Genomic DNA, 12,773 nt, shown 5'->3' with positions numbered 1-12,773 from the left:
CCATAGCCTAGGGCAGCCGCAGCCTTAAACTTAGTTGGTGGAAAAGAATGGCACATGTCAGAGGGATTACTGTGACACCAACAATTACTTTGAGCGAGCTGAGTAAGTTGATGGCTGTAACTGGAGATGAAGCTCATGGCTCCACAATCTCTAAGGCCCTGTACTAAAAGTGTTTATGGAAGAGTGGTAAGGAAAATGCCCTAGCTAAAAAAAAACACATATCCTTGCTGATAAAGACATTGCAAAACATTACTTAGAAGCTACTGTAAAGATGTGGAAAAAGGTCTTATGGTCAGATGAGACTAAAGTCAAACCTTTTGGCCTCAATATTAAGTGGTTGGCGTTGCGCAAAGCTAATACTGTGCATCAGCCAGGTAACACCATCTCTACTGTGTGGTGGAGGTACATCATGCTATGGGGATGCCTTTCAGTATCAGGGACTGGAAATCTCATCAGGATTGAAGGGAAGATGAATGCTACTAAATACGGAGAGATACTGGATAAAAATCTGCTAGTCTCTGCCAAAGCTTAAACTGGGAGGAAGTTCACCTTTTACCATGACAACAACCCAAAATCACAATGCCAAAGCAACCGCAGAGTGGCTTCAAATGAAGAAATTTATGTTCTTGCGTTGCCCAGTCAGATTCCTGACCTTAAATCCAATGAACATCTCTGGCAAGACCTCAAGTTTGCTGTCCACTGCCACTCATAAGAACATAAGAAATAGGAGCAGGAGTAAGCCTTTTGGCCCATTGAGCCTGCTCCACCATTCAATAAGATCATGGTTGATCTGACCATGGACTCATCTCCACCTACCTGGCTTTTCTCCATAATCCTTAATTCTCCTTCTATGCAAAAATCTATCCAACTTTTGTCTTAAATATATTTACTGAGGTAGCCTCCACTGCTTCAATGGGCAGAGAATTCCACAGATACACCACGCTCTGGGAAAAGCAGTTCCTCCTCATCTCCATCCTAAATCTACTCCCCCGAGTCTTGAGGCTATGTCCCCTAGTTCTAGTCTCACCTACCGGTAGCAACAAATTTCCTGCCTTATCTTCTCTACCCTTTCATAATTTTACCTGCTTCTATAAAATACACTCTCCAACTAACCTGGCACAGTTTATGCAAATAGCTTTGCAAGGAGGAACGGGCAAATCTTGCTCAAGCTAATAGGGACATATCGAAAAAGACTACTGACTGTAATAGCTGTGGAGGTGGTTCAACTAAGTACTCAGCAAAGGGGTTTGAACTGCTGACATTTTAGTTTAAAATTTTTAGTTGTTCATGCTTTACAATTTTCTGCGTTTTTTTGGCTCTACTGTGAAAAAAGGAACATGTGATTCACAAATAAAAATTTTACGTTAATTTGATCAAAGTCCCTGGTTGCAATATTCATTTATGTGTACAAGGGGTTGGGGGATAAATACTTCTCCAAGACACTGCAATCACTTAAGCATAGCTAACTTGAAGGGGCGGGGGGGGCGGGGTTCATTTCTATTAACTTCTGGCTAAAGCCCAACCTTTTAATCTTTTGCTGCTGACTGACATGAATCAGTGGTTAAGCACAACATAAATACTACTCTGAAACTGCATGAGAATGAATGGCAGAAACAGGTCTACGCTATTTTAAGAAAAATGTTTTTTGAAGTTATTATAGAGATTTTCTTCTGGTTGTAAAGTTCAGTGAATACTACATGCAAAAACAATGACATTTCATCTGTTTTAGTTTATGAATGTTGTTTGCGAAGATTAGAAAAAAAACTCCACACGGGCTGGCAACGGATCCTCCATCCATGATAATCTAATTTCTCCAAAAGGAAATATGACTCACCATTTTCTGAATGTGTCTCTACAAGAATTGGAAATTCTGGTTCATTGCTCAAATTACATTTTTCTAATATGACTGAGTTTCAGTGGGCTAAAAGAGCCAATATGAGCTCTGTGCAATACTCACAGGAATTTATTTACGGAAAATGCTATAGCAGAGGGAAGTTGCCAAAATTGAGTTTCAAAATTATAATGCACAGCACAAGAACTCATTTCTAATTAAACCTGCATCAAATTCTAGCTCATTCAGTCCATTTTGCAGAAGTATTTCAAGATTTGGGCCCCAGTGAAGCTTAACTTAGTTTTGCCAACTTTAATCACTTCCAAGATAGCTCAAACTGACACTGAGGTCCTTTGGAGTATGCAGGCCTCTCCTTCACAAGTTCTACCAGTCTAATGTTGCCAGTACAATCTTCTATGTGGTGGTGTGCTGGGGCAATGGGTGCTGCCAACAGGCTCAATAACCTGATTAGAAAGGCTGGCTCTGTAATACGAGTCAAACTGAACATACTGGAAGCTGTGGTAACTCAAAGTACCCTATGAAAAATCCTGGTAATCCTGAATCATATTTCTCTCCCAATGCATGCCACCTCAGCTGAACAGAGGAGCACTTTTAGTAATAGATTAAGACAAGTGCACTGATCCAAACAGCGCTATACAGTGGCATACAAAAGTTTGGGCACCCCGGTCAAAATTTCTGTTGCTGAGAATAGCTAAGCGAATAAAAGATGAACTGATCTCCAAAAGTCATAAAGTTAAAGATGACACACTCTTTTCAAATTTTAAGCAAGATTATTCTATTATTTTTGTTTTTTGCAATTTTAGAGTGTAAAAAAAAAGAAAGCAGCACCATGCCAAAGTTTGGGCACCCCAAGAGATTTGAGCTCTCAGATTACTTTTACCAAGGTTTCAGACCTTAATTAGCTTGTTAGGGCTATGGCTTGTTCACAGTCATCATTAGGAAAGGCCAGGTGATACAAATGTCAAAGCTTTATAAATACGCTGACTACTCAAACTTTGTCCCAACAATCAGCAGCCATGGGCTCCTCTAAGCAGCTACCTAGCACTCTGAAAATTAAAATAAATGATGCCCACAAAGCAGGAGAAGGCTATAAGAAGATAGCAAAGCATTTTCAGGTCGCCGTTTCCTCAGTTCGTAATGTAATTAAGAAATGGCAGTTAACAGGAACAGTGGAGGTCAAGTTGAGGTCTGGAAGACCCAAGAAAACTTTCCGAGAGAACTGCTCATAGGATTGCTAGAAAGGCAAATCAAAGCCCCCATTTGACTGCAAAAGACCTTCAGGAAGATTTAGCAGACTCTGGAGTGGTGGTGCACTGTTCTACTGTGCAGCGATACCTGCACAAATATGATCTTCATGGAAGAGTCATCAGAAGAAAACCTTTCCTGAGTCCTCACCAAAAAATTCAGCATCAGAAGTTTGCAAAGGAACATCTAAACAAGCCTGATGCATTTTGGAAACAAGACCTGTGGACTGATGAAGTTAAATAGAACTTTTTGGCCACAATGAGCAAAGGTATGTTTGGAGAAAAAAGGGTGCAGAATTTCATGAAAAGAACACCTCTCCAACTGTTAAGCACGGGGGTGGATCGATCATGCTTTGGGCTTGCGTTGCAGCCAGTGGCACGGAGAACATTTCACTGGTAGAGGGAAGTATGAATTCAATTGAATACCAGTAAATTCTGGAAGTGAATATCACACCAGCTGTAAAGAAAGCTGAAGATGAAAAGAGGATGGCTTCTATAACAGGATAATGATCCTAAACACACCTCAAAATCCACAAAGGACTACCTCAAGAGACACAAGCTGAAGGTTTTGCCATGGCCCTCACAGTCCCCCAACCTAAACATCATCGAACATCTGTGGATAGACTTCAAAAGAGCAGTGCATTTAAAACAGCCCAAGAACCTCACTGAACTAGAAGCCTTTTGACTGAATGGATGAACTAGAGTGGGTGAAAATCCCCCAAACAAGAATTGAAAGACTCTTAGCTGGCTACAGAAAGCATTTACATGCTGCGATACTTGCCAAAGAGGGTGTTACTAAGTACTGACCATGCAGGGTGCCCAAACTTTTGCTTCAGGCCCTTTTTCCATAAGAGTGTGCATACAGCAGAAACAAATTTACATCATCTTAGAATAAAGTTATTGCAGCAGTCTTTGCTTGTCAATAGAAGTTACATGAATAACCTTCTGTAATGAGTTAGTGATGTGAACTTCTACTCCCTCTACAAGCCGTACTTCTACTCCCTGAGTATAGGCAGAGACTGAAGACTGTAGCACCAGCAGTGAGGACCAAGAAGGTTTGGACAACGGAGGCACAGGAGCGCCTACAGGACTGCTTTGAATCAGTGGACTAGACTTAGGGACCATCTTCAAACCTGGATGAGTATGCTGCAGTTGTTACTGACTTCATTAAAACCTGTGTGGATGAGCGTGTGCCCATAAAGACTTGCTGTACATTCCCAAACAAAAAGCCGTGGACGAACCAGGAGGTACGTCATCTGCTGAAGGCTAGATCTGTGACATTCAAATCTGGTAGTCCGGGCTGTACCAGAAAACCAGGTATGATTTGCGGAGAGCTATTTCAAGGGTGAAGAGACAATTTTGAAAGAGGTTGGAGGTGACATTGGATGCAATACTGGCAGGGTCTGCAAGACATTACTTCCTACAAGGCGAAACCCAATACAGGTTTCCCCCGCCATCCGAAGGTAAAGCGTTCCTATGAAATGGTTCGTAAGTCGGAATGTCGTAAAGCGAAGAAGCAATTACTATTTATTTATATGGGAAAATTTTGTGAGCGTTCACAGACCCAAAAGTAACCTACCAAATCATGACAAACAACACATAAAATCTAAAATAACGGTAACATATAGTAAAAGCAGGAATGATATGATAAATACAAAGTCTATATAAAGTAGAAATACTTCTCTACAATCATTGCCTGAACTGTTCTCTGTAGCGAAAATCTCACGCAAGCGCTGTTGACAAAAACACGGTGCAAGCGCTCTCCAGTAACCTTTAAGCTATGAAGCTGCCAAATCATACCAAATAACACGTAAAAATACACAGCCGATATAAAGTAGAAATAATGTATGTACCCTGTAGTAACACTTACCGGAATTGGGAAAGTGAGGAGCACACTGATGGTGGTGTGTTAGACCGCATCGTCGGAGTTTGGGTGGTGCAGTGGCCCCCAACCAACAGGCAGCTGATACCAATCCACGAAGCATGCAGAGGTACAGCAGTAGCCGGGAGGCACCCAGCACATCTTTAAGAAAAAAGCCCAAATAAACAAGCTAATTAATTAGGTGCCGCCCAGCACGTAATTGTCAGCCCAGATCAGAGGCGATTGCCAATTGCATCGCCTCTGATCTAGGCCAACAATTATGTGCCGGGCGGTACCTAATTAATTAGCATATTTATTTCGGCTTTTTTCTTAAAGATGTACTGAGTGCCTCCCAGCAGCTGCTGCATTCTCCGCGAATCGGTATCTGTCCGCGGCCTGGGTGTTGGGGTGGTGGGACACTGGGGTGTCACCTCATCGCCTGTTTCCATTAGGGCAGGCAGCTCATCTTCTCCTATGACTGCCCACCTCGATGTCAAAGGTCGAGGTTCGTCATCTGCTGAAGGCGTGCTTGACTGCTTAGCCTCGCGCATTTTTCTATCATACAGTTCTGTGTAAACACTCAAACCATCCTGCAAATATCCCCTAAACCGACGTACCCTTTCAAAATTGAAGTCATACTTTATCATTACTCATTCGGTTTCAATTGTTATCCTTTCCTCTTCCAATTGCATCAGCTCTTCATCTATTAGTTCTTGGTCATGGGATGCCAAAACCTCTTCAACATCATCCTCGTCAGCTTCCACAAGCCAAACTGACTTTGTCCTTACTTGGTTCACCACGATCAAAAGGCTTAATTATGTCTAGCGTTACGCTAAGTGTAACACCCTTACGAGCTCTTTCAGGCTTTTCCAATACCTTAGAACTCATCTTGCTAACGGCTGCTCACAGGCATGTGTTTAAGCAATGCCGGTGAGAATGCCATTCCGAATCCGGGGGAGAGCGGCTGCTCGGGGCGTGCGCTGCCTTTTTTTCACGTGCTGCTTTTCTCGCGCGCTGCCTTTCTTTTGTAACAGTGAAAACACCTTCTGTTAGCGAAAACAGGGTACTAATGTGGGTCTTTCGTAACAGTGAGGTTTCGTAAAGTGAACGTTCAAAAAGCGGGGGACACCTGTAGCATGAATGGCAGTGATGCTTCACTACTAGCTGAACTCAACACCTTCTATGCACGCTTTGAAAGGGAGAACACAACTACAGCTGTGAAGATCCCAGCTGCATCTGATGACCCTGTGATCTCTATCTCAGAGGCCAATGTTAGACTGTCTTTAAAGAGAGTGAACCCTCACAAGGTGGAAGGTCCCAATGGAGTATCTGGAAAGGCTCTGAAAACCTGTGCCAACCAATTAGCGGAAGTATTCAAGGACATTTTCAACCTCTCACTGCTACAGGCAGAAGTTCCCACTTGCTTCAAAAAGGCAACAATTATACCAGTGCCAAAGAAGAATAATGTGGGCTGCCTTAATGACTATCACCCGGGAGCACTCACATCGATAGTGCTCTGTCCGCCAGAGAAAGCAGGATCTCCCAGTGGCCACACATTTTAATTCCACATCCCATTCCCATTCTGACATGTCTATCCACGGCCTCCTCTACTGTAAAGATGAAGCCACACTCAGGTTGGAGGAACAACACCTTATATTCCGTCTGGGTAGCCTCCAACCTGATGGCATGAACATCGACTTCTCTAACTTCTGCTAATGCCCCACCTCCCCTCGTACCCCATCTGTTACTTATTTTTATACACACATTCTTTCTCTCACTCTCCTTTTTCTCCCTCTGTCCCTCTGACTATACCCCTTGCGCATCCTCTGGGTCCCCACCCCCCTCCGCCCTCCTTTGTCTTTCTCCCTGGGCCTCCTGTCCCATGATCTTCTCATATCCCCTTTGCCAATCACCTGACCAGCTCTTGGCTCCATCCCTCCCCCTCCTGTCTTCTCCTGTCATTTTGGATCTCCCCCTCCCCCTCCCACTTTCAAATCTCTTACTAACTCTTCCTTCAGTTAGTCCTGACGAAGGGTCTCTGCCTGAAACGTCGACTGTACATCTTCCTAGAAATGCTGTCTGGCCTGCTGCATTCACCAGCAACTTTGATGTGTGTTGCTCGACAGTGATGAAATGCTTTGAGAGGTTGGTCATGACTATACTGAACTCCTGCCTCAGCAAGGACCTGGACCCTTTGCAATTTACCTTTTGCCACAGTAGGTCAATGACAAACGCAATCTCAATGGCTCACCACATGACTTTAGACCACCTGCACAACACAAACACCTTTGTCAGGATGCTGTTCATCGACTATAGCTCAGCATTTAATACCATCCTTCCGACAATCCTGATTGAGAAGTTGCAGAACCTGGGCCTCTGTACCTCCCTCTGTAATTGGATCCTCGACTTCCTAACTGAAGACCACAATCTGTGCGGATTGGTAATAACATATCCTCTTCGCTAACGATCAACACTGGCGCACCTCAGGGGTGTGTGCTTAGTCCACTGCTCTACTCTCTCTATATGAAGGACTGTGTGGCTAGGTATAGCTCAAATACCATCTATAAACTTGCTGACAATACAACCATCGTCGTTAGAATATCAGGCGGTGATGAGGGGGCGTACAGAAGTGAGATACGCCAACTAGTGGAGTGGTGCTTCAGAAACAACCTGGCACTCAACGTCAGTAAGACAAAAGAGCTGATTGTGGACTTCAGGAAGACAAAGGATCACATACCAATCCTCATAGAGAGATCAGAAGTGGAGAGAGTGAGCAGCTTCCAGTTCCTGGATGTCAAGATCTAACCTGGTCCCAACAAATCAATGTAGTTATAAAGAATGGAAGTCAGCGGCTATGCTTTATCAGGAGTCTGAAGAGATTTGGCATGTCAACAAATACACTCAAAAACTTCTATAGATGTACTGTGGAGAGCATTCTGATAGGCTGCATCAGTGTCTGGTATGGGGGTGGGGGTGCTACTGCTACTGCACAGGACCAAAAGAAGCTGCAGAGGGTTGAAAATCAAGTTAGCTCCATCTTGAGTACTAGCCTACAAAGTACCCAGGGCACCTTCAGACAGCGGTATATCAGAAAGGCAGCGTCCATTATTAAGGACCTCCAGCACCCAGGGCATTTTCTCACTGTTACAAAGACTTGGATGGCTCAGGGGCAGGAATGGTTACTTCAAGTGCCAAGCTTTAGATGTTTCAGAAAGGACAGGGAGAAAGGCAAAAGAGGTGGGGGTGTGGCACTGTCGATCAGAGATAGTGTCACGGCTGCAGAAAAGGAGGAAGACATGGAGGGATTGTCTATGGAGTCCCTGTGGGTGGAAGTTAGCAACAGGAAGGGAGCAACAGGAAGGGGTCAATAACGCTACTGGGTGTTTCTTTATAGATGACCCAATAGTAACCAAGACATCGAGAAGCAGATAGGGAGACAGATTCTAGGAAGGTGTACTAATAACAAGATAGTCTTGGTGGGAGATTTTAATTTCTCAAATATCAACTGGTATGTCCCTAGAGTGAGGGGTTTAGATGGCATGGAGTTTGCTAGGTGTGTTCCAGAAAGTTTCCTGACACCATATGTAGATAATCCTACAAGAGGCTGTACTTGATCTGGTATTGGGAAATGAACCTGGACAGGTGTCAGATCTCTCAGTGGGAGAGCTTTTTGGAGATAGTGATCACAAGTCTATCTCCTTTACAATAGCATTGGAGAGGGATAGGAACAGACAAGCTAGGAAAGCGTTTAATTGGAATAAGGGGAAATATGAGGCTATCAGACAGGAACTTGGAAGCTTAAATTGGGAACAGATGTTCTCAGGGAAACGTACGGAAGAACTGTGGCAAATGTTCGGGGATATTTGCATGGAGTTCTACATAGGTACATTCCAATTAGACAGGGAAAGGATGGTAGGATACAGGAACCGTGGTATACAAAGGCTGTTGTAAATCTAGTCAAGAAGAAAAGAAGAGCTTATGAAAGGTTCAAAAAAAAACAACTAGGTAATGATAGAGATCTACAAGATTATAAGGCTAGCAGGAAGGAGCTTAAGAAAGAAATTAAGAGAGCCAGAAGGGGCCATGAGAAGGCCTTGGTGGACAGGATTAAGGAAAACCCCAAGGCATTCTACAAGTATGTGAAGAGCAAGAGGATAAGATGTGAGAGAATAGGACCAATCAAGTATGACGGTGGAAAAGTGTGTTTGGAACCAGAAGAGACAGCAGAGGTACTTAATGAGTACTTTGCTTCAGTATTCACTACGGGGAAGGATCTTGGCGACTGTAGGTATGACTTACAGTGGACTGAAAAGCTTGAACATGTAGATATAAGAAAGAGGATGTGCTGGAGCTTTTGGAAAGGATCAAGTTGGGTAAGTCAACAGGACCATACGAGATGTACCCCAGGCTACTGTAGGAGGCGAGGGAGGAGATTGCTGAGTCTCTGACGATAATCTTTGCATCATCAATGGGGACAGGAGAGGTTAGGGAGGATTGGAGGGTTGCGGATGTTGTTCCATTATTCAAGAAAGGGAGTAGAGATAGCCCAGGAAATTATAGACCAGTGAGACTTACTTCAATGGTTGGTAAGTTGATGGAGAAGATCCTGTAAGGCAGAATGAGAGGTGACCTAATAGAGGTGTATAAGAAGATGAGAGGCATTGAACATGTGGATAGTCAGAGGCTTTTTTCCCAGGGCTGGAATGGCTAGCACCAGAAGGCACAGATTTAAGGTGCTTGGAAGTAGGTACAAAGGATATGTCAGGGGTAAGCATCTTTTTTTTTTAAAAAACGCAGAGTGGTGAGTGCATGGAATAGGCTGCTGGCAACCGTGGTAGAGGCGGATATGATAGGGCCTTTTAAGAGACTCCTGGACAGGTACATGGAGCTCAGAAAAACAGAGGGCTATGGGTAACCCCAGGTAACTTCGGCATGGCTTTGTGGGCCAACGGGCCTGTATTGTGCGGTAGGTTTTCTGTTTCTACCATCAGGTAGGAGGTACAGAAGCCTGAAGGCACACACTCATGATTCAGGAACAGCTTCTTCCCCTCTGCCATCCGATTCCTAAATTGACATTGAATCTTTGAACACTACCTCACTTTTTTTCTGAAATATACAGTATTTCTGTTTTTGCACTGTTTGTAATCTATTCAATATACATAATTGATTTATTTGTTTATTTTTTTTTCTCTGCTAGATTATGTATCGCATTGAACTGCTGCTGCTAAGTTAACAAATTTCACGTCACATCCTGGTGATGATAAACCTGATTCTGATTGAGTACATTTATTTCTATGTTAAAATAGTTCAAAAACATGTGAATGTTCAATATTTCATATGTACTTTTGGATACTTGGACCCGAAGAATATCATCATTCAGAAAGGGAACTTAAAGCTAAGGACCATTCAGGATACCCAATGGTTCCATCACGTGAAAGGCCAGTGTGGTTTACTCCTGCTTCTTTTGCTGATTTTTGTGAATAAAGCTTTTCTTCGTAAGACCAAGGGTCATGATTTCATAATCAAAATATAAATATCTTACCTTCCAACGAGGTATGCAATCCCTTGGCTTCCAATGACCACCAATCTGCATGTAAGGATCCTTACTGAAGAACCCCTGGATTTCCTCCAATGAAATTTCAGTCATGTTTACATTGATTGGGCCCTCTGTGTGGGAACATCAAAAACAACAATTATCAAAAGAAAATAAATTGTTCTTGACCTCAGGGCATCAATGGGCCAACCATCTTCAACAAAGTTTGTAACCTTTCCTCTGCCAATCAGTTAAAGGGGTACAGTACAGTAATAACCCCACAAACTGTAAGCTTCATTTCCAACTCCATCCGAAATGAGGAATTTTGTGCTTAACAACAATCTGCTTTGCAGTTCCTAAAACATGAAAAGCTGCAGGCAATATTTGTGGTACATAAAAGATATGAAATAACAAATTTGAGTAAAAGAGAACAGCATAGCATTTCCATTCTATGCCATGACTACCCTGTTAACAAATGAGGGACCTCTAATCAGAACCAGATTTAAGGACTCAGCCAAAGTAAAATAGTTACAAACCCATTAAAACTCACCACTTACAAATTTCAACTTGGGTAGTGGTAGAGAATGTGGGAAACTTGGCTCTGAGTGCAGATATAACAAAACCCAAGCAGCTCAACACTAACAATGCGTGGCAGCCCACGTGATTCTTGTCTTTGCCTTCAGATTTGGGGTTCAGTTGATGCTTTGTTGGCATATGGTTGCTGCAATAGTTATCCAGGAATTGTCACGGTAACACATCACTGGTATCTCCTGACCTTAAGGCCCTTGCTGTTGGTAAAGGGTTAGGGAGAAAGCCCAAGTAAGCTTTCTCTCATACAGTACAGATTTTGACATTAAATCACTAAGAAAAAAAATTTGCAAAATTACTGCATTATCCTCATCAAGACATACCATCAACATCTTAGAGATTTAAACTAAAGCCTTATTTGGAACAGGAACATACAGAAACTAGGCATTTTACAGTTGGCAACACACCTCTCGACTCCCTGAGTCTTTCAGCATCTACAATGCAGACTAGGAGTGTGACAGATTACTTTCCAATTACCTGGTTGAGTGCAGCTTCGAGAGGAATAACACTATACAGGACAAAGAAGTCTGTACACCCATCACTGTCAACACCCACTCGCTCCATCAACTGTATTCAGTGCAGTCATCCATTTCTTCAATTTTATTTTAAAGAGATAAAGCAGAGTAACAGGCCCTTCAAGGCCAACAAACCTGTGCAGCCCGATTACAGCAATGTTTCCAATTAACCTGCTAACCCACAGAAGGTTAATTGAAAAGTGGAGCACCCTGAGGATACCCACATGGTCAAGACGCGAACGTATAAATTCCTTTTAGACAATGGCAAAATTAAACCCAGGTCACTGGCACTGCAATCGTCTTATGAAAACCACTAATGTGGCACCCTATAAACTTGTGACCAACAGCTCTTTCAAGATCATAGGTCAAAATGTTTGGGAAACAAAGGAGAGCCTGTAGGATATTTACAGATTTTTAAAAAGATATTTAAGATATCACATAATAGATCAAAATACAATAGATAAAAGGAGTAAACTGAACTACTTTTAAGTGTTAGTTTGTGACCAGTGAGATATCTCATGGTACATTTACAACCACTTAAAATCTACATGAATAGTTTAAACCGTCAGCAACCAAGCTCACTGACAATACAAAGCATTACCAGTCCATGAGGTGTAAGATAGATGCACAAAGATACAAATGGAATCAGCTGATTTCAGATCAAAGTAATATGGGCAAACAGAAGGTTAATCACCAGTGCCAAGAAAAATTTGAAACAGTATTTTTTGAGATGGAAATTATTAAATATTTGTGTACTTTCAGAATAAAATCATAGAAAACCAGTATACAGAAATCATGCCTTCCAACTTGGCTTCATCTGCTTCAACACCTCATTTACACAACAATTCAAGTACTGCACCCACCCTCACCCCCAGACCATTTGAAGTAGATACCATGTGAAAAAATTTGTACATGTTACTCAGTTTAGAATTTCCTGGTGTCTTGGCCAGATCTTGATTAAAAAGCCACAGCATGAAGTTGCTTGAAACCACCAAAGCCACAAAGATAGATCTCTTCCTGCAGTGCTGATTAAACACAAAATACAATGTCATCTAATGAAAGCTCAGAATACCTCAAAGAGAACCACATGTACTTATCACGAACACAAGAGATGCTCAAACTCCAGAGCCACACACACAAAATGCTGGAGGAAGTCAGGTCAGGCAGCTTTTATGAAAAT

At 42.6% G+C, this 12,773-nt stretch overlaps 1 protein-coding gene across 3 annotated transcripts in view; it reads right to left on the bottom strand.

The window, feature by feature from the left end:
- The window catches only part of LOC140186209 (beta-1,4-galactosyltransferase 5-like), an 85,722-nt gene that overhangs the window by 18,095 nt on the left and 54,854 nt on the right, over window positions 1–12,773 (bottom strand). For all 3 annotated transcript variants that reach the window (XM_072240202.1, XM_072240186.1, XM_072240196.1), the window contains exon 4: window positions 10,500–10,624. In XM_072240202.1, coding sequence (XP_072096303.1) covers window positions 10,500–10,624 — 125 coding nt within the window. The remainder of the gene's footprint in view (window positions 1–10,499; window positions 10,625–12,773) is intronic.

The sequence above is a fragment of the Mobula birostris genome, chromosome 2 (assembly GCF_030028105.1).
Source record: "Mobula birostris isolate sMobBir1 chromosome 2, sMobBir1.hap1, whole genome shotgun sequence".
NCBI classification, from domain to species: domain Eukaryota; kingdom Metazoa; phylum Chordata; class Chondrichthyes; order Myliobatiformes; family Myliobatidae; genus Mobula; species Mobula birostris.
Note: the sequence above shows the minus strand (reverse complement) of the source record. Positions and strands in the feature narration are given on the sequence as shown.